This window comes from Mastacembelus armatus, chromosome 8 (genome assembly GCF_900324485.2).
Source record: "Mastacembelus armatus chromosome 8, fMasArm1.2, whole genome shotgun sequence".
Lineage (NCBI taxonomy): Eukaryota > Metazoa > Chordata > Actinopteri > Synbranchiformes > Mastacembelidae > Mastacembelus > Mastacembelus armatus.
In genome coordinates this window covers 1,780,345-1,805,000 of record NC_046640.1, presented here as the reverse complement: position 1 = coordinate 1,805,000, position 24,656 = coordinate 1,780,345, and the positions used below count along the sequence as shown (strand labels likewise).

Here is a 24,656-nt window from a genome sequence, read left to right as displayed (position 1 = left end):
TGAATGAACTGAAGCATCAATTCTAAAGTATTTATCAACTAATCAGTAGGCCTTCATGTGTTAGACAGGTTTTGATGGAGGTGTGACATCTTCTAAATGTAGTTCCATCTATGCCAGTTTGCCATGTCATTGCCATTTCAAAACATTTTGAAATGAATTAAATTTGAGCTGTCGAGACCTGCCCTTAGTCAATCAGCTTTAAAGTGTAACATTTAGAGCAATTTAGTAGCAGAAATGGAATATTGTATTAATGTTATTAGTCTGTAATCACTGGCAAATACCAACTGCTGCATTTTCTTATTCTTAAAATAAGCTTTTTAAATCTATATGGGCAACAGGTCTCAGCCATGTTTCTACAGTAACGCAGACTGGATGAACCAAATGTTGGCTCTAGACAGGCAGTTACATTGTGGTTTAAAAGTGACAGCCACCATACCCTCCCTCACACCTGAAAATGCATATGGTGGGGGTCTGAGGGCTACTTAAAAGTTTGCATTCTGCAGTGCCACCACAATCTTTCTCATTTAATACATTGCGCCTTTAAGATAAACTTCCTGTGTAGCTGGAACCACTGTGTGGAGGACACAGCAGCAAGGAGAGGGATGTAATCTTATTCCAAACAACACTGCTTTAAACAATTTTAAAACCTTTTACATTAAGCACACTTAAACTACATACACATTCGACACAATGAGAGGCCACTGTTATTATTTGCCCTGAATCAATAGGTTCCAGCTATTGGTTTAATATTTCACTGACAGCATCTAGTACTGAAGCCAATGCTAGCATTAAAACAACCAGAAAGTGTATGTTTTGGTCTTTTTATTTTAAAACCATCGTTTCTATTAATGAGTCCTCCATCATGTGTAAGCGATAACTTGTAGCAAGCTTTCATCAAAACATAGTTTCATTTTGTCAAACCCTCCACATAACACTAACAAAACATTTCCTTCTGACAGGGATAGCATCATTTCAGAACATTCAAGTCTTTACATTGTGTGTGGTTTCTGTCTTTAGCTGAAAAAACATGTGGGCTTGGTGTTAATATTGGTGAATGTCCCCCCTCATGCCTGTAGCTGTTGTCAGCAGAGTTGGCATGCAGACCATGAACAGTCGTCCTCACATATTGGTGCTCATCCTGGACTGGCTGTTGGCTGGTGTCAATTCACCCTGGCTGCCTTCTCTTGGGGGAGACTAAAGAGGGAAGATGACTCTAATGAGGCACTGTTACATTTGTTAGCTTTTTAATACAACACAGGGCTGTATAATAAAGACACCCCATCATTTTTTATTTGCAATATAGCTGTCATATTCATTTCTAATAGTATTTGACATGACATTCCTTTAAAATGTCTATAAACAGCACTGAACTCAACAGAGCCAATAATTTGAATTGCTAGAAAAACATAAGCATGTCTTACACTGAGATGCTGAGCACACAGAACCAACAGAGTACTGCTGTAACAGTCCAGAACACTAATGTGTCTGTAAACATGTGAACAATATTACAGTGTATAGCAGTGGTAGCCAACTCTGGTCCTTGCTGACCACTGCCCTTTCAGCTTCTGATTGGCTGAACATACCTGAACCAGGTAATCACCAGCATGCGATTATCCTTGTTGTATAGGTTGCCATTCTATTTTGGCAGTGCACTTAATTACAATACTATCACAAAGTCTATGTAATCTTTCACTGTATAGCTATATAAATTATGCATACATGCCACTGTATTTACTTTCCTTTACACAGAATAGTTTTAGAATTTTCAGGTCAACTGAAAGAGCTGTGTGCATTTTATTAAATTAAAGTGAAGTCAATGAAGCCCACAATTTGTATTAAGATTAGAATTTTGTTTAATACCTTTAGCTAAAATATACCACCATTTAACTGCTGCTAAGAGGAGTAAATCCACTATAAGCTGTGAGCAAGGGCAATTTTACATTTACCAATTACCTTGACGTGTATCTGGTTCCGCAGTACAGCAGCTCGGAGGATCATGGCTTTGGCTCGTCTCTGGAACTCTTTGCCCATATGGAGTGATTTCTCAAATGTGGTGCTCCTCTGGTCCACATCCCTTGCATAAAGAATCTACCAACACAGAGTATCATTTTGCAATTATTCAAATGAGAAATGACAAATTTCAGCCTTCGTAGGTGCGGGGTTTTCACCTTGCTATGGGAGTCGATGCGTGCATTGATGAGCCCCTCCAAAATAAGCTGGGTGAGCTCATCTTCCAGAGCTGCTACTGTAGTGTTGAAGGCCTGAGCCATCTTAGTCATGTCTGCTGACACATAGGGGCTGAAATACTGATGCCACACAGACACACGCACACGTACATACATGTTACACATTAATTAAAACCTACTTTTTTTTTAAATGATAGTGAAACCAAAGTCCCAAATATAATGCTGCTCTTTGAAAACAAAAATAGAGGGGTCCACTCTAAAATATTAAATGTAATGTCAATTTTCTAAAATCATCACTGCAACTCGAAAGGTATCAGATAATGTACATATCTGTCTGTCTCACCTGAATGAGGGCTCTGTTCCTGATTTGGCTGTAAAGTGTCCTGACATGTGGGGCCAGGTACATATCCAGAAGAAGGTTATCCTAAAGGAAACAGAAATTAATATACATCTCAATATATACACTCAAACTAGTCACATAAAATCCTTACTTTTGGACTAATCTACAGCTCATAAAACTGTTAATTATAAACTGTACTTGGTCCTTTATTATTTTTAATTTATATAAAGCAACTCAGCCTAAATGTGGTAGAATCATGTTTTCATCTTTATGTTGAGACAGTTTATTGTGCTGCTCCTACTGAGGCACAGGCATTTTTCAGCAACCTTTGCTTGTTCTGAAGCTTGTCTTAACTATTTAAAAAATATAAAAGTATATGATGTTTACAAAATGTATTTAAAAATCCCAGAAGAGTACAGAATTTGCAGAAAAGCTTATGGAACTTAGGAAAAGAGGTTTACGTAGGCAGCCCTCCATATGTGGAATCAGTATTAATTTTGGCACCTGATTTTAACTTTAGTCTTATGGTGAATTCACACCTTAGTTTATTTGCGCTGCTCCTTATTACTTCATGAGTTTGAAAGCCTGCTGCATTTCCCTCTTGGTTTGATTTCTTTTCAAAGAGAGAAAAATCCAAGTGTGCCAAAATGTGTCAATTCTAACTACATGAGAATGTCCTCTCCACCTATCGGTCACATGTGCCTGCTGTGGGAAGAAAAAAAAAAAAGAAGATCCTGTGTTGTGGACTACTGTTTCTGTGACATGGGAGAGACAGTTTTACAATAGAGGATAACCTACACGGGTTGGTCTTTAACCTGGGGATAGTTAATTACATTGCTTCCATTTATTTTGAAAGTGCAGCTACAACTGAAACACAACACATTGATGCACTGGAGTTGCTGAAGGCACATATCAAGACAAGGAGGTAGTTTGAATCAATCTTAATGAACTGCAACATACCTATCAGCTGAAGATATTTCCAAATAAATTAAAATCTATTTATATTCCAATGACCTCAAATCATGTGACTCAAGGCATTTGGTCCTGTTTTGGTTCGCTGGTTTGCTGTCTCACCAGTGGACCCCACCAGAGTTCACTTTTGGGGTCTCCATGCAGTTGTTTTGGTTCACAAAACAAGTGTGTTTATTGTGTTCACGCCAGATGAAAGTTGCACAGTTATAGTAGTTTCAGTAAAAACAAAAAACAAAAAAAACAAAAAAACAAAAAAAAGAAATTATGGCCTAGGCTTCATTAGTGACATTTTAGTGTCCTCTTTTCTTGCATTTTAATATATAAACATCTTTGTTGCGTATACCATATTTACAGATGGTATGACAATGTCACTCTGCTCTCCAGAGCAGCAAGTGATTTTCTGCAGTTACTGGTCCCACCAACCTGCAGTGTCTATTTGTTGTTTATTGTTGCTGTTCTTTTCTCTCTGCTCTATCCACTCACCCCAACCGGTCGAGGCAGATGGCCGCCCAAACTGAGCCCGGTTCTGCTGGAGGTTTTTTCTTCCGTTAAAGGGAGTTTTTCCTCTCCACTGTCGCCAAGTGCTTGCTCATAAGGGATTTGTTGGGTTTTTTTTTTTTTGTTGTTATTGGTAAAGTGCCTTGAGATGACTGTATTGTGATTTGGTGCTATACAAATAAATTGAATTGAATTGAATTCAGAAGCCAATTCACTCCCATTTGGACTAAAAGTGGGAGAAACTGGTGGATGACATTAATGCAGGTGTAGTTTTTAGGAAGATTAATATGGTTGACTCTCGACATGGAAAATATTATTTCCTTTTGGCAGCAACACAAAAAAATACCCAACTGAAATGGTACATCTACTGCAGTAAACATTTACGACAAATGTCAGTGTGCTGCTACATTTGTGAACTTCTTATGGGGTCATCAGGGTGTAAGTAGGTGTATAATTGTATGGCACCAACATTGTGAGTGTCTATGCATGGGTAAATAGTGTAAATGCACTTTGAGGGTGTGTAAGAGTGTTATATAAGTTCATCCATCCATCATCTATACCCCCTTATTCCTAATTAGGGTCGCAGGAATCTGCTGGAGCCTATCCCATCTCTCTTTGGGTGAAAGGCAGGTCACCAGTCCATCACAGGGCCACACAGAGACAAACAACCACACACACTCACACTCACTCCTATGGGCAATTTAGAGTCACCAATCAACCTGACATACATGTTTTTGGACTGTGGGAGGAAACCAGAGTACCTGGAGAAAACCCACACAAGCTCAGGGAGAACATGCAAACTCCACACAGAAAGGCCCCTGCTGGGTTTTGGCAACAGTGCTAACCAACTAAGCCACTGTTCTGTACTCGTTATGTAAGTCCATTTGTCAAATTTTCAGTAGATCATTGATAAATTTACTTCATAAACCCACCAGTTCCAAGAACTGCCAACACTGAATTACTGAATGTAAGATGTTTCATACTAAAAACTGATATTTAAATGCCGGCTGGTAACCTGTCCAGGGTGTATGTCCCTACCTTTGGTCAAAAGAAAGCCAGGTTAGGCTCCAGTAGATCACCACAATCCTAAATAGGAATAAGAGGGTATAGATAATGGATAGATGGATTTAAATGACTGATCTGTTAGTATGTTTTATGGGGTTTAAATTGTATGCATGATTTTAATCATCCACTGACAAGAGGTTTATTTTTCTGAAACTTCATTGCTGCCTGTCTTGGCCAGGACCCTCAGTGAGGTTTTCCTGATAATAAATATGAAAAAAAATATGATAATAAACTAAAAAAAAATATATATATAAAAGCTGTCATGTCTTAGTCTTAGTTTAAAACAAAGATTTCTTCTCTAACCTTCATTTCATCCAGCAGCTTAAGACAAGACGCATACTTTGACTCATAGAACTTGAAGATGATGTCACGGATCTGGGGCTCCAGCTCTAAAAATAACTTAAAGGAGCTGTGGGTCAGAGAAAAGTTTTTTAATATATATTTCTATTCACAAAATGTACTAAATGAATCTTCAACTACAATTTACCAAAATACTATTTCCTACCTGCTAGAGATGACATTACGTTGGAGCTCCTGTCTGTCAAATGTGGCCAAAGCACACAGACCCCCATACACAGCTACATTACTGGGTGACAAGAGCTGCAGACAACACACAGCCACAAACACACATTACTAATCAGATCATTTTGAACGTACGACAGTCTGGGTAAATGGCATAATGGCTTTCAGTGAGAAAAATGTTTTCTTCGTGGACAATTTCAGCATAAAAATTTTCAAAAGTTAAATTTGCCTTTCCCAGTAAGGCCTCACATTCCAAGCCTCTGCTTATACAGTATCTCACAGAAGTGAGTACACCCCTCATATTTTTGTAAATAGTTTATCATATCTTTTCATGTGACAACACTGAAGAAATGACACTTTGCTACAATGTAAAGTAGTGAGTGTACAGCTTGTATAACAGTGTAAATTTGCTGTCCCTTCAAAATAACTCAACACACAGCCATTAATGTCTAAACCGCTGGCAACAATTTTCCCTCCCCGGTGTCATGTGACTCGTTAGTGTTACAAGGTCTCAGGTGTGAATGGGGAGCAGGTGTGTTAGATTTGGTGTTATTGCTCTCAGTCTCTCATACTGGTCACTGGAAGTTCAACATGGCACCTCATGGCAAAGAACTCTCAGAGGATCTGAAAAAAAAGAATTGTTGCTCTACATAAAGATGGCCTAGGCTATAAGAAGATTGCCAAGACCCAGAAACTGAGCTGCAGCACGGTGGCCAAGACCATACAGCGGTTTAACAGGACAGGTTCCACTCAGAACAGGCCTCGCCATGGTCGACCAAATAGACGTATGAGTGCTGCCAGCATTGCTGCAGAGGTTCAAGGGGTGGGGGGTCAGCCTGTCAGTGCTCAGACCATACGCCGCACACTGCATCAAATTGGTCTGCATGGCTGTTGTCCCAGAAGGAAGCCTCTTCTAAAGATGATGCACAAGAAAGCCCGCAAACAGTTTGCTGAAGACAAACAGACTAAGGACATGGATTACTGGAACCGTGTCCTGTGGTCTGATGAGACCAAGATAAACTTATTTGGTTCAGATGGTGTCAAGAGTGTCTGGCAGCAACCAGGTGAGGAGTACAAAGAAAACTGTGTCTTGCCTACAGCCAAGCATGGTGGTGGGAGTGTCATGGTCTGGGGCTGCATGAGTGCTGCCGGCACTGGGGAGCTACAGTTCATTGAGGCAACCATGAATGCCAACATGTACTGTGACATAGTGAAGCAGAGCATGATCCCCTCCCTTCGGAGACTGGGCCACAGGGCAGTATTCCAGCATGGTAACGACCCCAAACACACCTCCAAGATGACCACTGCCTTGCTAAAGAAGCTGAGGGTAAAGGTGATGGACTAGCCAAGCATGTCTCCAGACCTAAACCCTATTGAGCATCTGTGGGGCATCCTCAAATGGAAGGTGGAGGAGCGCAAGGTCTCTAACATCCACCATCTCTGTGATGTCATCATGGAGGAGTGGAAGAGGATTCCAGTGGCAACCTGTGAAGCTCTGGTGAACTCCATGCCCAAGAGGGTTATGGCAGTGCTGGAAAATAATGGTGGTCACACAAAATATTGACACTTTGGGCCCAATTTGGACATTTTCACTTAGGGGTGTACTCACTTTTGTTGCCAGCGGTTTAGACATTAATGGCTGTGTTGAGTTATTTTGAGGGGACAGCAAATTTATACTGTTATACAAGCTGTACACTCACTACTTTACATTGTAGCAAAGTGTCATTTCTTCAGTGTTGTCACATGAAAAGATATAAAAAAACTATTTACAAAAATGTGAGGGGTGTACTCACTTCTGTGAGATACTGTAGCTGATATTAACTTCAGCTTCATTTTGAAATTAATTTTTGCATGAAACTTCAAAATTGGCATTGTTCTCCAATATTACTTTGGAAATGTATGATGTCAAACTGATATTGCCAGTATGTCCCTAAAGTCAGCATAAACATTCCTCATGACATATTTTTAGGTAGACTTGAAAAATGGGAACCTAGCCTTAATAGCCTTTTGGTAGATCAAGTTGTTGCACCATGGTAACACTGGCTGGTTAACAGCTCACCTCTGGACAGTCACAGTGGTCAAAGGAAGCCTGCAGGAAGCATTTGGCAGCTAGTTTGTATTTCCGGGAGGCCAACTCTGCCAGACCTGAAACACCAATAAAGAAGAACACCTAAATAATCAACAGATACGCTTAAAAAATAATGCACAATATTTCTAAATAGAGCATGTAGCTGAGGGTAGCTGTTACTCAAAGCTCTCATAACAATTTTTAAACTCAAAAACAATATATGAAATGAGTTTGTCTTTATTCATACTTGGAGAAGACATGAACAGCTATGGCTACCCAGAAGCAACCTTTCAATTGCCCTTCCAAAGCCAGTAATGATGGAGTAGACTAACTTCATATTGTTTTAAGTGGAAATTAGTGTTACAGGTAGTAATGTTGTCTTACCTGCAGCACACTTTAATTTGGTGAGGACTGCTTGATTTTGGCTATCTCTCTCTCCTCTTTGCTAAAACAAAGGAATAAAGAATGGCAAAGTTTTAAGAAACAAAGCAAAGCCGCAAATAAAACAATTTCCTTGGTTCCAAAGATGGTTGTATGAATAGTTTTTTGTCTCATTCTGAAAACTCAGTCTATCTGGTACAATACTGTATATGGCTAGGAATGACTGGAATATGGGCAGAAAACGATTAACAGACGTCTGCTATGAGAAGGTAGTGCTCACCTCTGCTATTTCTGGTGTGGATTCTGCCTTGTTAACGTAGCTGAGTACATGGGACCAGTTCTGGAGGTAAACGCTAACCTGTGGGCACAGAGAAGATTTACTTCTTCACATACCAATAGTAGTTGAATAGTTTAAATTTCTCACAGTGGTTTCCTGTCATGTAGCACTGAGAAAAAAAACAACTGCCTTGAAAGCACTTTTGCTGGTTAATATTCTAAATTTATGACATCCGTTGTGCTGTACCTTGATGACATTCAGACACATGTTAATGACATGCTTTGCACTAGTGCAGTAGTCTCTAGCTCTGGAATAGCACTTGAGAGCATTACTGAGGTCACCACAGTCCAGATAGTGGTCCCCCAAGTCATCATGGCCTCTCCTGGGGAGGAAGGACAGAAAAGTGGTAAATATAGTGTAAGGGACAAAGGGTCACTTGAAACAACTTACCTGAAATAGGCCAGAATTATGAGCAAGGCAGTAAAGCGAACCATAAATATGAGAATCACTGATGTTACACCAAATGTCTTTGTTGGTATCTCTAATAGCCCGGTCTTAAGGCACAAGTACTATTTTCAGTAATCTAAAAAGTTTTCCAGTTTTGTCTCAGTAACTTGTTACTGTTATAACAATGTTATTTTTGTATAACCTAATTAAATTACCAATTACTAATCAAATTTCTACTCTTCTCTCAAAATTCATGAAAAGTGGAGATGTGTCTGTAGGAACATTGATCAGACCATGGATAAATCATAGCTTTTGCTGTCATACCTGATGCTCTCTTTAATTGAGTTTCCTTTGTAGTTCTTGAGATCAGTATCCAATTTCTCTAGTTTGAGCAGGGCTTTTTTCCTGGTGGATTCAGCCCAAGCTGAGTCCAAGGGAGGAGGAACAACGCCGCCTTCAGGTACTGTGTCTGGCACACCCTGCACTTCCCTATGGGTAAAGAAAATGCACACAATTTGTAACAATGCTATGAACAAGATCACTTTAGAGCAGTCAAACACTCAGGAGTAATACTGAATAATTTCAATATGTTTGGAAGACTTTTAACTTAAAAGTATTACAACTAGTTCCCAATCAATACTTCAGCCAGTGAACAATCTCCTATTTGGTTGCTCTTTGAAGTCTCAAACCAGTTCAAGTTAATATTAAATGTTGCTGGTCTCTTTAAATGTCTATTAAAAATTCTTAGTTACTTGAGCAAAAGAAAAAAAACAAACAGCAAATAAACTAGCACATAACCAGAGAACAAAACATCTTTCAGTATCCATATAACCGTATAAATAGATTTACAGTATAGTACATACAATTGGGAAGCCCATGTTTTATGAGGCACACAATTATAGCTTTTTTTTCATTATGGAAAAGTCTCAGCTTGTAACCTGGGGCTTCTAGTTTCACTCATGCATTTTCACCATTATATAAATCAGAACATTTGGATATAAGATACTGAAACAATGACACTGGGATAAACACTGCTTTGTAAGTCTGTGTAGTTTAGTTGAGGGACAAAATGAAAAATGTACTATTTCTTTAAAAAAAAAAAAAAAAATATGGATTCACTATATATGAGAATACCTGAACTTGGATTTACTATCACGTGCTGAGCAGTGCCAAAACTTAGATTCAAGAGTGCAGATTGCATTTTTTTCAAAAGAGGCTTTCTCCAAAAGCAATAATCTGATGATTCAGTGATGTTAATTTAAAATACCGTGTAGCCTCTGTGAGCTTGCGGTGGATCTCTTCATAAGTGTCCACATTGAAGGTCCTCTGTACAAAGGTGAGGGCCATTTTTAGAGCTTCCACTCTGAGCTGAGGGCAATGCTCAGCAATAAACTGAAGCCTCTCAATGCGCATCAATCCACTGTAGCTGCTTGCATACTGTTCTAGGTCCTATACAAAGGAAAGAATAAGGGAGATTTGTTAAATATGTTTTTATTTTCAATTATCTTTTATTAAATTTTGCAGACAAACAGGGTGTCTGATAGGTGGAGAAACAGGAAACAAAACAAAATAATCAACAAGCCCCCCCACCCTTCCCAAAGGCCACACACAAAATAAACAAATGAATTACAATAGAATTAAGGTCTAGTCAAATGATCCCCTACTAAGTCTCTAAAGAGAAGGTCCAGATGTTACATTTACTTGTCCAATAGTACCCAGTATAGGCCTCCAAATTTTGTAGAAGGATCTCGATGATCCCTTGTTGGAGTATCTGATTTTTTCCAAGTTGGATACATTTCAAAACATTTCGTATCCAATCCTCATGTGGTGGGGGAGAGGCATGTTTCCATTTAAGAAGGATTGAACGCCTAGCTAACAGAGTGGTAAAGGCCACGACACAGTGCTCTGTGGATGATGTAACTGAAGCTGGGGGAAGCACTTTACAATGTGTTAAAGCATGTCTTGCACAGATAGACGAAGAATGAACTAAACCAAGGATGTTCTTCCACTGATCTTCAGATATGTCAAAGCCCAAATCCTGCTCCCAGGTTTGTTTAAGAAAATTAATTGGAGATGAAGTTAGGGAGGCTATTTTACAATAGATGATGGATATCAGTCGTCTTTGACCAGGGTCAAGGGTGAGAACTGAATCAAGTTCTGATTCAGGGGGTCGATTGGGAAAATGGGGAAATAATTTTTTAATAAAGTGCCTCACTTGAAAAAAACAAAAAAGATGGCTATTGGGAAGATTGAATTTAATTGATAAGGAAGAGAAAGAGGTGAAAATATCTTTTTCATACAGGTCGTTGAAAGTGCAAAGACCCTTACTTGCCCAAATGTTGAAGACACGGTCTGAAAGGGATGGTGGAAATAAATGATTATTTAAAATTGGCATGTGGATTGAGGCTTTATGCAGGCCAAATTGTTTCCTGAATTGAAGCCAAATCTTAATAGTGTAAGTAACTACTGGATTGCGTGAAATTTTGTGTACCTTGAGAGGAAGCTGAGAACAAAAATTAGAAAGTAAGGAACGAGAGGAAGTTACCTCTATGTGTAACCAGGGCAGGCTGGTGGCACAACACTTAAAGCCAACCCAATAAAGTAATTTAATAATATTACAGGCCCAGAAGTAATATCGAAAGTTTGGAAGTGCTAAACCCCCTTCAGACCTGGGAAGCTGGAGAACTGATTTTCTAATACGAGCTGGCTTGTTACTCCAAAGGAACCCATTCAAATGCTAGTCTATGTTAAATATTTTTATTAAAACCAGGAGGTAGCACTGTCCTTTCACAGGAAGAAGGTTCTGGGTTTGACTCCACTCAACCTAGGACCTTTCTCTGTGGAGTTTTTCCCACATGCTCCGATTTCCTCTCACAATCCAACCACATGCTTGAGAGTAGGCTAATCCATGACTCTAAATTGCCTGTAGATGCGAATGTGAGTGTGACTATTAGTCTGGCCCTATCAATACACTGGCAATCTGTCCAGGGTAAATCCTGCCTCTCATCCAGTGTCAACTGGCATTGGCTAAAGACCCCCCACAAGCCTAAATAGCAGGAATAAGTGTTAGAAAATGGATGGATGGATGATGAAAACAATGCCAAACCTGCTCCAATGAAATGTTAGGGTCACATTTGCAGGTTCAAAAGTAATTTGGCCAACTTTAGTCACATTCAATACCAGAGAGAACCAGAAACTGTTAAGACAGGAACATTGTTACCACAAAGACATCAGACAAATTATAGGCACTTTCGGACCAGAGGAACCTTTGTGTAGTTCTAAGAACCTTTGGAGGAAGTTCCCCTTTGTCTGTGTGTCTACAACACAGGAACTGAGAACCATAATGGCTCTTAAAATTCTGCTTTAAAGGGACTTTTTTTGGCTACTACTCCAGAGTAGGTACTTTTCGGAACCAATAGGAACCATGAGTGATGTACATTTACGTTGATTTCTCAAACACCAACTCAAACCTCATGTACTGTGCAGGAGGTTTTCATCCACCAAAGATCATTTTTCACTCTTAACTTTCACTGTATTTCAGCAAATGGAAAGATTTTTGTCAAACCTTAATTTGACATAAAAACAAATCAGATAAGTATTTTTTTCAACTTTTTTTGCATAAATCTACAATTTCAGTTCTGATCAAACTTACTAAATGTTTTTTAAAAAATCCAGGATTTTAACTCTTTAAATGCTAATTTCACAAGTGATGTCAGATTTGGGGAAAATAAACAAACAAAAACCACATACACACAAAATGACTTATTTTGATTATAAAAAGTGATTGTGGGATTGTTATGACAGTCTTGGATATGTCAAAGATTAGTAACAACACTGACAATGATGCATTTTTTCTGACAAATTTACTGTCCGTGGATGTTTTTGCCCCATTATAATGACATTTTCTGACTGCACAGCCATGACACATCATGCATTCTTGATGGTTGGTGGTTTGCCCTGTTGGGGAGAGGTTTTTGTGAATTTTGTAAATTTGTGATTTTCACTGTTGACAACCAAGTGGCCCCATTAACCCTTTACACAGGCCTGTGCGTAGAAAGCTTAGTTTCTGGCTTTTACATGGAGTTTTATATGGACTATATCAGCATATTATAGTGTGTGTATGTGTGTGTGAGAGAGAGAGAGAGAGAGAGAGACCTTTGTGTGTTGACCCCGAGGTGGATGAGAAAATCAGAATACGTACCTCAGTTCTCAGAGAACAGAGTCTGCATTGAGTAAACAAAAACAAAGTTAAGTGTATTTATGCACCTGCTGCCTTTTGATGGGGAGAAGTACAGACTAAACAAAAACAAGGTAAGGATTTAAACACTGGCATGCCATCCTGCTGGTCATTTCATGGTGAGCAGCAAGCACCATGATGAGTGGTGGCTTCAATTGTACCAAAGTTTTGGAATCTGAATCTGGGTGGACTGGGAGAAATGGCAAAGTGTGGTTTCCCACCAACATGGAGACAACTCCCTTTTTTCAACCAGACAGAGGTGTGACTTTATGGCCGATGCGTCACGTCATCGTAAGGGTCCAGAAAGTGGATTCTGCATTCAATCTGTTAACGGAGATGATTGAGGTCATGCTGACAATGGGCGCCTTCATGGGCACTGCACAGTGAGAAAGAAACTGGACTGGGGTGGACACAGATCTCCATGCCTACACTGGGCTAATGATTTTGGCCGGAGACTACAGATCTAGAAATGAGTCCACGCGCTGCCTGTGGAATGATCGCAGTGGTCATGTGACTTTCAGAACCACCATGTCCCTCTCAAGATTTCATAAAATCAGCAGAGATCTGCGCTTTGATGACAAGCTGCAGAGACTAGCTTGTTATAGAGACGACACGCTTGCCCCCATTAGATCCTGGCCTTCCCCTTGTATTCAACCCCAGCAAAGATGTCACAGTGGATGAACGGCCAAATACGGACTAAAAATTTGGGTGACTGCTGATGTCGTCACATCCTATGCCTGGAGATGTGACATACCTTCTTAGTCCTAATTAGGGTCATGGGGATCTGCTGGGGCCTATCTCAACTCTCTCTAGGTGAAAAGCAGGGGTACACCCTGGACAGGTCAGTGGAGGTGTGACATTTACTTGGAAAAAACAGGTGATGCTACAGAAGTGGGCCTTCCGTCATGGAGATGACAGAAGGACTTCAGGAGCCTCACTGTCACTTGTGATAGCTTTTACCTCCTATTCACTTGCTCAGGAGCTTCTGCAGAAGAAGGTAGGAAAAATAAACTGGAGCTTTTGTCTTTGTAGGTTGTTGGCACCTACAGCTGCAGAAGGAGGATGAATCAGTGGCCACGGATGTTATTTTTTAATTTGGTTATCAGCATAGCTATCAGAAAGCTATCAGCATAGCTTTTCCTAGAAGAACTGGGAAATTCTCTGGTCTCTCCCTTAATACTGTTGAGTACCTCCTTCGCGCACTAGTTGCTGCCACACTGTTGAGAGGGATGCAGTCTTGTGCAGCTGTGCCTCCAGACTAGGACTGCATGATATATCATTTCAGCATTGACATCACAATGTGTGCATGCATGATAGTCACATCGCAGGAGGTGTAATGCAGGGCATTTTTTTGATTCAAAAGGAAAAAAAAAAAAAAAAAAAACTCACACAGGTCTATATTTGCCTGATAATTAATTCTGATTCTTGTGTTCTTTTAAAGAGAAAAAAAAAAAAAAAAAACTATTTACAAAGCACACGTTCATTGCTTCAGGTTTTTGACCCGCAGTCTCTGTGTGCACATGGCAAAATGAGTGAAGTACATGAGAAAAGCACCGAAATGGATGATTTGGTCGCAAAAAGAAACACATCGTCAGGTATTCGGAAATATTTTGGCTACAGAAAGGATGATGTTGACCAAAAACAGGTACTTTGTCAGGAGTGCCGTCCAGTTGTTGCCACAACATGTGAAACACAACTAATTTGTTTGATCATTTAAGTCGGCACCACAGAGCTCTGTATGAAGAGTGCAAAGCCAGATCTCACTGTTGTCCAAAGCAAAAAACAATTTCAGATGCATTTGACAGTGTTACACTATATGAGAAGGGTTCCAAGCGGCAGAAAGATATCATGGATGCCATAACATTTCACCTCGCGAAAGACAACCAATTAACAGTTACCAACCCGGGCTTAATAAACATGATCTGGTCATTTGACAAGCGTTGTGTTATACCATCACGCATTTATTAGACTTAGTAAATTTATCTCTAGTATCAGGCTATGTACCACAGGCCTTTAAGATCGCAGTAATCAAACCCTTATTCAAAAAGCCTAGTCTTGATCCAGGAGTCTTGGCTAATTATAGACCAATATCCAACCTACCATTTATTTCACCAACGATCTTCTCTTAGCCTCACATAATGGACTTGTTTCTCTACTTGTCCTCCTAGACCTTAGTGCTGCATTCAACACTATTGACCACAACATCTTATTACAGAGATTGGAACATGTGACTGGTATCAGAGGAACAGCATTAAAATGGTTCCAATCCTATTTATCAGACAGATTCCAGTTTGTTCATGTCCATGATGAACCTTCCACACGCACAAAAGTTAGTTATGGAGTTCCACAAGGTTCTGCGCTAGGACCAATTCTGTTCACCCTGTACATGTTTCCTTTATGCTATGTCATTAGGAAGCACTCTATTAATTACCACTGCTATGCAGATGACAGTCAGCTGTATCTATCTATGAAACCTGTTAACACAAACCAGTTAACCAGACTTCAAGCGTGTCTAACTGACATAAAGGCCTGGATGACCAGTAACTTTCTGCTTTTAAATTCAGAGAAAACAGAAGTTACTGTATTTGGGCCTAAAAACCTCAGAAATAACTTTTCTAAAATTATAGCTACTTCAGATGGCATAGCCCTGGCCTCCAGCACTACTGTGAAAAACCTTGGAGGTGTTTTTGACCAGGACATGTCCTTTAACTCACACATAAAACAAATCTCTATAACTGCCTTGTTTCACTTGCAGTTAGGTATATCCTGTCTCAAAATGACGCAGAAAAACTAGTCCATGCATTTGTTACCTCAAGGCTAGATTACTGTAACTCATTACTATCTGGATGTCCCAGTCTCCATAAAAAGCCAGTTAATCCAGAATGCTGCAGCCAGAGTCCTGACAGGAACTAGCAAGGGAGATCATATTTCTCCTATATTAGCTTCTCTTTATTGGCTCCCTGTAAAATCCAGAATAGAATTTAAAATCCTTCTTCTCACATATAAATCCCTTCACGATCAAGCTCCTTCATACCTTAAAAACTTCATAGTACCATATTATCCCAATAGACCACTTCGCTCTCAAAGTGCAGGTCTACTTGTGGTTCCCAGAGTTTCCAAAAGCAGAATGGGAGGCATAGCCTTTAGCTATCAAGCTCCTCTCCTGTGGAACCAGCTCCCAGTCTGGGTTCATGGGGCAGACACTCTCTGTACTTTTAAGGCTAGACTTAAACCCTTCCGTTTTGACAAGGCGTATAGTTAGGGCTGGCTTCAGGCAACCCTGAACCATCCCTTAGTTATTCTGCTATAGGCCTAGACTGCCCGAGGACCATCGGTGCACTGAGCTCCCTTACCCTAACCCTCCCCTCCCTTCCATTCCACTCGCTTCCTGACCTCCCCCCTCACATGTATATTCTACCTTTGAATGTCACTAACCCTGTGCTCTCTCTCTCCCCCCTAGTTTGTGCTCTCTCCCACTCTCTCTGTACCTTCTGCAGGTGTCCATGGTCCTGGAGCTGTATATCGCTGATGTGCAGTTACTGGCCACACCAACCTGCAGTATCTATTTGTTTAAAGTTGCTGTTCTTTTCTTTCTCCTCTATCTACTCACTCCAACCTGTCAAGATAGATGGCCACCCAAACTGAGCCCGGTTCTGCTGGAGGTTTTTTCTTCTGTTAAAGGGAGTTTTTCCTTTCCATTGTTGCCAAGTGCTGCTCATAAGGGAGTTTTGGGGTTTTTTGTTTTTGTAAAGTGCCTTGAGATGATTTGTATTGTGACTTGGTGCTATACAAATAAAATTGAATTGAACTGAATTTATTTTTCTCAAGTTGCCATCCCAGAGCTGTACGACAAATGTATGGCACAAGTGGGATCTGAGCTATCACAAGTGAAATATTATGCAACAACAACAGACTTGTGGTCCAGCCAAACAACGGAGCCCTAAATAAGTGTGACCATACTCTTTAGTGGTGAGGAGTTCCAGCTGAAAAAAAAAAAAAAAAAAAATCGCTATTTTCAAACAGCATTTTTCCCGGAGAATCATACAAGTGAGAACATTGCAACAGGGATGAGAGAAGCATTGGCTGCTTGGGGTCTGGATGAGAGACATTTCATCTGTATAACAACAGACAATGTGGCGAACATGGTAAAGGCTGCCGCCCTCAACAAGTGGACCAGGCTTCAGTGCTTTGGGCACAGGCTGCACCTTGCAATTGGTAAGTTAGGGCTATGCATTTTTACTACTGTTGCCATTGTCATGACTTGATTTGAAATAATACACATTTTCCTAAGTTCAGTAACTTATCATAAATATTAGTTTAGAATTATGAAATTATTGGGCAATTCAAGACATATGAACATTCTTGTATTTCTACACATTGCAATATATATATATAATCGCAGAAAGAAAAAAAAAAAAAAAAAAAAGCGATATCGCAATGTGAGCTTTTCTCACTATCGTGCAGCCCTACTCCAGACACAGAGCCACAGACACTAGCAGATACCAGAAGATACCAGCAGATCAGGAGTAAAGAGGTGAACATGCACATTGTGCAAAGGACAGAAAAAAAGAACAGCTAGCACTTTCATCTGTTGTGGTAGACACACTTGCAAAGATCAGGAGGTGATATCCTGCAAGTCCTGCTGGAAAGACTGAACCCAAACACACACGCGCACACACATACTATAATATACTGATATAGTCCATATAAAAGCCACAAATTAGGCCTATGTAAAGCATTAATGGGGCCACTTGGTTGTCAACAGTAAAAATCACAAATTTTACCTCTTCCCAACAGGGGAAACCACCAACCATCAAGAATGGATGATTATATAGTGGCATGGCTGTGCAGTCAAAACATGTCATTATAATGGCAGTCAATGGGGCAAAAACATCCACAAACAGTAAATTAGTCAGAAAAAATTTAAATCTGATGCTGCACAAAAACTAACAATGCATCAAAAATCATTGTTACTAATCTTTAATATATCCAAGACTGTGATAAAAGGTAAAAACATTTCCAGTGCACAATAAGTCATTTTGTGTTTTTTTCCCCCAAATTTGTGACATCACTTATGAAATTGGCATTTAAAGTTAAAATCCTGGAATTTTTTTTAAAAACATTTAGTAGTTTTGATCAGAACTGAAGTGGATTAACAGATTTAGGCAAAAAGTTGAAAAAAATATTTATCTGATATATTTTTACAGCAGTTTATTTTAGTGGATGTTTTCATCCCGAACATAATGAAAGGGTAGTGTTTTCAAAACAGTGCACAAGGGTTAAGGCAATGCAGCACCAGCAACCGGTATTTTGAAAAGTTAATTTTAGTATCATAAACAACAGCTTTTGGCACAAAAAAAATGGGGTAGGTTATTACCCTCAATGGGGTAGTTCCTGGAACCGAGTGCCTAGAACTGTTTGGTCCGAAAGTGCATATTATTGCAATTAGACAAACAGAGACATTGTATAGACCATCAGGGGTATGTGTTAAATGTCAGCTTTGTCAGGTCAATACCAGTGTTGGGTTCTCCACTATGTAGTTGGTGTCTGGTGCATTCTGCTGGTCTTCCTGGGGGTCTGCATCAATTTGCATGGGCTCCACAGACCCCTGGGACAAACAAACCAGGCACACAGTTTAGCAAATATCACATTTATATCAACATCAACATCAACAGCACAATTGAACTACAACTTATAATACTGTAACAACTACAGCAGAGTATGCGCTAACCAATTCCAACAGTTAAACATCAGCAGGCTGAGCTTAAGTTCATTGTGGTAATGCTTTAGTTAGCCCCATTTCAGTACTAGGAGCTGTCCATCGTATGAGGTCACAGGTCTTTTTCTAGGACTGATGAAGCCACTTGGATGGGTGGCGAAACGCTTCAACATAAAAACTGAACATCCAGTTGCCATGACTCAACCTCTAGATCACAGGTCACATTATAATTTTGCTCCCTACAACGGGATTTTCATCACTAACTTTGGTTGAGTAGTAGACTGTAAATTCACAAATGATGTTCACATGGGTTTGACATAAAAACTATATATTAATACAATTAACTGTGATCTTCTTTTAAAGAATACCTAGAATAATATTATAACAGCTTCAAAATGAGTGTTGCCGATGGATGTGCAGCATTTAGGCCAGTTTCAACAAGGGAAAACTGTTCACAGCAGCTCCTGAATCTGTTCTACACATCTCTGGAAAGAATGTCCATGCTGAATTCTGGCTTCGCCTCAGGCACAACAAACATTGACACGACTTAGCTATATTAGCTTTTCAACATGCTGAAAGCCTGATAAAGTGGAAAACATTCCAGACTTCGCTTAGTGCCGTTAAAGCGTCTTCCAAAAGTCCTTCCGACGCTCCACACATGCAGTAATGGCAACACGGGGGCTAACTAGCTACCGTGACAGCCTGCTAATAACAGGAAGTTAGCTTGGCAATGCTAGCTGCAGGCTACAATAACACAAAGCATTCTTCAGTCTGTGATATGTTTTGCATTGGATTGCGCGAATCAAAAGTTCACCCTTGTAACAGCTAAATGCTGTCGTCATTTATTGTCTTGCCAGTGTAAGTTACGTTAATGCCACTGCCGTCACTGTTAATGCTTTTAGCCAGTGGAGGCCTTCGACCAGCTGTTAGCCTTCAGTCTCAAACTCCATTCAGTTTGTTAATTACAAATGGTTTGTTTAATCCAGCAAACACACACACATATATATTTTTATCGGCTTATGGAAAACTGAAGGTCGCTGGGCATAATCTAATGCTCTCAATAAATATTTTTGTTACTCTAATATTAATTTCCCGTTTTATTTACGAAGATGCGCGCAATTTAAATACTGAATTCTCTAACGTGATTCTTCGCAGATGGTTCGTACACACAGCATAAGGAAATAATTCTGCACGGGTGGTTTTACGCTGTGATCTCTCATGACAGCCACAGTTAATTTTCTAAACCTTCAGTAGCTAACTAACATCTAGCTAATGTTACTCCAACTTCGAGCAGTAGCAGCTGACTGTAAATGAAACATACATAGTGATTACACCTTACCTGAAAGTTAAACACCTGCACAGGCAAAGGCATCTTACTGTTTTTCTGACAGTGCCGTTATCGTCTGAATATATATATATATATATCTATATCTATATATATATATATTGTTAGCGCATAAAGACGTTGCTGTGAGATGTGAACAGGCTGGGTTTGTTGCAAACCAACTTACACTGGCATTACCGCCGCCTAGCGAACTGGAGTGTGAATCATGAACTTTGCAGAACAAATTCTCAGCTCAGACAAGCTGTCCCATTTTGAAGGCTACTTCAAATGCGGCAGAGAAATCTGGATTTTAGTGACTGTTTACCCAACATATCTTCCTCCTTATTTCCATTAATCTCTGCCAGAACTCAAAGGAAGATCCCCAAAATGCAGCCTGATAGTAGCTAAAATATTTAATATAAATATTCTACACACAATGCAATTTCTTTACAACCGTATGCCTAGGCTGTTTTGATCTATATGTCCATCATCCATCTTCTTCCGCTTTTCTGGGGCTGGGTCGTAAGGGCAGTAGCTTAAGCAGGGGTACCCAGACTTCCTTTTCCCTGGACACTTCCTCCAGCTCCTCCAGGGGGACACCGAGGCGTTCCCAGGCTAGCCGAGAGACATAGTCCATCTAGCGTGTCCTGGGGCTTCCCTGGGGCCTCCTCCCAGTAGGACATATACCTCAGATATAATATTCACAAATCAGAATATTATATCTGAGGTATTGATAAATACAATTCTCTATTGTTGCAACTAATGACAATTAAGTTTTTATTTAAATTTTTGCTGCAGACCTGTATCAATGGATGGAATAATGAATTCCCATGGAGGTACAGGTGATATATTTTGAACCATGGCAAACCATATCTGACTCAAACTATAAAACTTTATTTTGCTCCCAGCGTTCCTAATAAAAACAGTTCATTATGTCCCTGCAAATAATTCAATACAACAACATAAGGTTAACTGTCCTAATCCTTGGAGGCATTTCTCTGACTTCCACTTGTTTCAGACATTAGCGATGTCTTAAATGCTCCAGTACAGATTTAAACAGACTAAGTCTGCTCCACAATAATCTTCTTAAGATTGGTTTCTGCTGCTGACATGCAAGCTAGGCAATCACAATCTAGGACAGCTGTAAGAGCCAATAAAAATTTACCAGTGACATTCTTCCTGCTCCCCAGACTCTGCCCCCCTCAATCTGGGAACTGATTTATGAATGACTATAGAAGCATGTCCACAATTTAAATCACCATTTATTTTATCATTCCTCCTGTTTTTGCTTCCCTTACCCAGAGTGCACAGCCATCACTGTAGAGTGAGCTTCACATTCCTTGCTTAACTTTTTTTGTCATTAATCATAATATTAAACAATAGACTGCACACAATAACCTGCAGGGTTAATTTCTTTATGCACCTTATATTGAAATATTCTGCTTATACTCTCACTTCAACTGTTCTCCCAAATAAGAAATCTAATACCAAGTTATACAGCTTAGAAATTCACACCTTTGATAAGATCAATTTGGCCTATGAGTTTCTCTTTCCATAGCGTATCATATGCTTTTTCCACATCTAACGTTGTTAATGTGAGCTTTGCTGGCTACTAATTTGTATATAATAATTTGTATAAAATCAATACATCGCGGCCACTCCAACTTCAACTGGTATGCAACTCGCTGCCAAACACCATGGTGCGCCATCTATACCATGAGACTCTGTTCTAGCATGCTCCTTCTACTCAGAGTACAATATCCCTCTCTACTCTTTAAGATGCGTTCGTCACCGTGAATCCAGGTTATTTCCGCTACAATCATCAGTAAAAAAGTAGTGTTAGAACAGTAGTAAGCTTGAGGGACTTCTCACCGTAAATCTTACAGATTATCCAGTCCTTTTTCTCTTTTTTCCTTTACCTTTGAGTTCCCTGAATACTGTGTGCACTCACTTTTCCCTTTCTCTCTTTTCTTTTTAAAGGACCCAGCCCATTATTCACCTTGTATTAACAGCCCAACACTGCTTTGGCAGTACACGTGCTTACAGTATCTACTTAACTTAGCTCACTCTGCCCTGTAATGACCTATCTTGAGAATTTTTGTCATCATCCATATTCTAGACTTCCTGTTTTGGGACTCTTATTTTGGTTTCTGTTTCCTGTTTTTAGTCTCAGATAGTTTTATGTTTATTGGCTTTGATTAGCTCCACCTGTGCCTGTTCTGTGCCTTGGTTTTCTCCGCCCCTTGCCTCTCCACCTCTGTGTGTATGTATGTGGCTTCCTGTAGGCCACTAGGTGATTAGCCTCACCTGATCCAAATTAGTCATTAGTGACAATTTTCAGTTTTTCTACTTGTTTATGGCCTGCATTTTATGTTTTATTTATTTTTTAGTTATATTTTTCATATTATTCCTGCACTCATGGCTAAACTGAGATTTAAATGTACTTTGAATATTTTGTCTTTGCAAAGAGGTTACTGTCATGAAAGAGTATGTTGTATGTTGACATGTTCACATTGAATTTTATACAGTATCATGGGTACAACAACTGCTGAGGGCCAGTCTTTGTCCTTGACGGAGAACAGACTAAGCGAATCTCAAGTCTAGACAGAAATGCAAAACAAGGACGAGCCATACCCATAATTCCATAACACTAACTGACTTCCCCCCACTCCATCAGTACTACTGACTAATGTGCGCTCTCTTGATAATAAAATGGATGACCTCAGATTCTGATTGGCCACCAAGATTGAAACAAGGAATTGCTGTGTGCTTATCTTCATGGAAACATGGTTGCAGAGCAATGTCCCCAACACAGCTATCCAGTCAAAGGTTCTAAGACCATACCACATGGATAGGAACACTGAGACTTCTCGTTAGGAAATATGAGTCTTCTTGGACTTGTATTTTTTCTTTTTAATCTGTACAGTACTTTGGTCAACCTTGGGTTTGTTTTTAAATGTGCTTGTAAGAATACCCTGACACTGTGATCGGGTAGTTAAAAAAAAACGTACTCACATGCGCTAACCAGGTGGTGAGGCCCATGCCCTGCTCAAACAGAGGGATGCTGAAGCTCTACGAGCATGCAAGTCCATGCCCACCCCTGAGGAGAAAGTGCTCTGTAGGTAATTGACATGAGGAGGACACTATCAAGAGTCAACCCATGGAAAGCTGCAGGCCCAGATAACATAAGATAACCAGGGAGAGTGCTCTGGGACTGTACTGACCAGCTTCAAAAAGACTCTCTTCCTGGTGCTGAAGAAATCAGTGGTGAGGTGTCTCAGTGGTTACTGCCCAGTAGCATCATGATGAAGTGCTTTGAGCATCTGGTCAAGAGGCACTCCACTTTGCCCACCCCACTGGACCCACTGCAATTTGCATATTGTTCCAACCACTCAACAATGCTATCTTCTACACCCTGCAATCTCTTTTCTCACATCTGGACATAAAGGACACATATGTCAAAATGCTGTTCATTGACTTCAGCTATCATCCCCCAGCAACCTGTGAGGAAACTATCTCTACACAGCCACAACGCCCCACTCTGCAATTGGTTTCTAGATTTTCTTACAGGGAGATCACATTTAATGTGAGTGCCCTCACACTGAGCACAGGTAGATAGATAGATAGATAGATAGATAGATAGATAGATAGATAGATAGATAGATAGATAGATAGATAGATAGATAGATAGATAGATAGATAGATAGATAGATAGATAGATAGATAGATAGATAGATAGATAGATACTTTATTCAACCCCCATTGGAGAAATTCAGAAATTCAAAAAATTCAGTGGTGCCCCCTCAAGGCTGTGTGCTCAGCCCACTACTGTCAATGCTGCTCACCCATAGCAAAGTTGGAATCCAACCTCATCATCAAGTTTGCTGATGACACACTAGTGGGCCTCATCAGCAATGGCAGGATCCCTCTGACAGTCTTTGGGCCCCTGCCCACAGGCAGGAGATTCCTTAGCATCAGGACCTGCACCACAAGGTTCTACAACAGCTTTTTCTCACAAGCTGTCACAACCCTGAACACCCTGGTGCCACCCATCAACTTGCTTTCATCTGCTTATGTGCACTATGCACATTAATGGTCACTCAATGGACATTAACATACATCCGCCACTTTTACTGTGCACTAAAAAGTGCACATTGGACATGTAGCACATCTACAGACATCTGCACTCAGAGACTTTAACTGTTTACTTCTATAGTCATCGGTTCAATCCTGTTAGAAATATGCACACAGGATTCCACACGTTCACTCCGTTACCTCTAACTGTGCGCTTGCACTTTACTATTACTTACATTACTTAATATGATGTTAATGTTTACTGTTCATTTGGATTAAATGTTTACTGTGACTATCTATGCAACTTGGTCCATTACTAACAACATTTTGTTCTTTTGTATACTGTGTATATGGAAGAATGATGATAAAGCTTGAGTCCAAACTACTCTTTCCCACAGTTGGCATATTCATATATAAACACACAAACACACACACACACACACAGAAACAAGTCAAATCCTAGTATTTGGCACCTCATTCCATTGCTTGTTGGCCTTTGACCTCAGCTGTTTTAATTTTTTTTAATGCCACCTTAGGCACTATACA

The 24,656-nt window shown here is 39.9% G+C and overlaps 1 protein-coding gene across 2 annotated transcripts; it reads right to left on the bottom strand.

The window, feature by feature from the left end:
- Positions 1 to 707: 707 nt before the first annotated feature.
- gps1 (G protein pathway suppressor 1) lies at positions 708 to 20,213 on the bottom strand. Of its 2 annotated transcripts, XM_026324379.1 has the most exons (14): positions 20,052 to 20,084; positions 18,509 to 18,601; positions 10,024 to 10,205; positions 9,081 to 9,245; positions 8,556 to 8,691; positions 8,313 to 8,390; positions 8,036 to 8,096; positions 7,643 to 7,728; positions 5,567 to 5,661; positions 5,365 to 5,470; positions 2,530 to 2,610; positions 2,169 to 2,306; positions 1,954 to 2,088; positions 708 to 1,194 (listed from the first exon to the last, which is right to left on the bottom strand). In XM_026324379.1, exons 1-14 carry the CDS (start codon positions 20,082 to 20,084, stop codon positions 1,120 to 1,122), a joined length of 1,464 nt encoding a protein of 487 aa, XP_026180164.1. In that variant the 3' UTR covers positions 708 to 1,119. The 2 variants fall into 2 exon arrangements, with proteins under 2 accessions (XP_026180164.1, XP_026180165.1); XM_026324380.1 differs by lacking the exon at positions 2,169 to 2,306 and having other exon boundaries at positions 20,052 to 20,213.
- Positions 20,214 to 24,656: the final 4,443 nt, after the last annotated feature.

Excerpts from the sequence above, each read along its gene's own strand:
- gps1 (XM_026324379.1), bottom strand. The coding sequence starts at position 20,084 with ATGCCTTTGCCTGTGCAGGTGTTTAACTTTCAG. Across the intron at positions 10,206-18,508 it reads TAGTGGAGAACCCAACACTG|GACCTAGAACAGTATGCAAG; the intron begins GTATTGACCTGA and ends TCCTTTGTATAG. Across the intron at positions 8,391-8,555 it reads TGTGTCTGAATGTCATCAAG|GTTAGCGTTTACCTCCAGAA; the intron begins GTACAGCACAAC and ends CTGTGCCCACAG.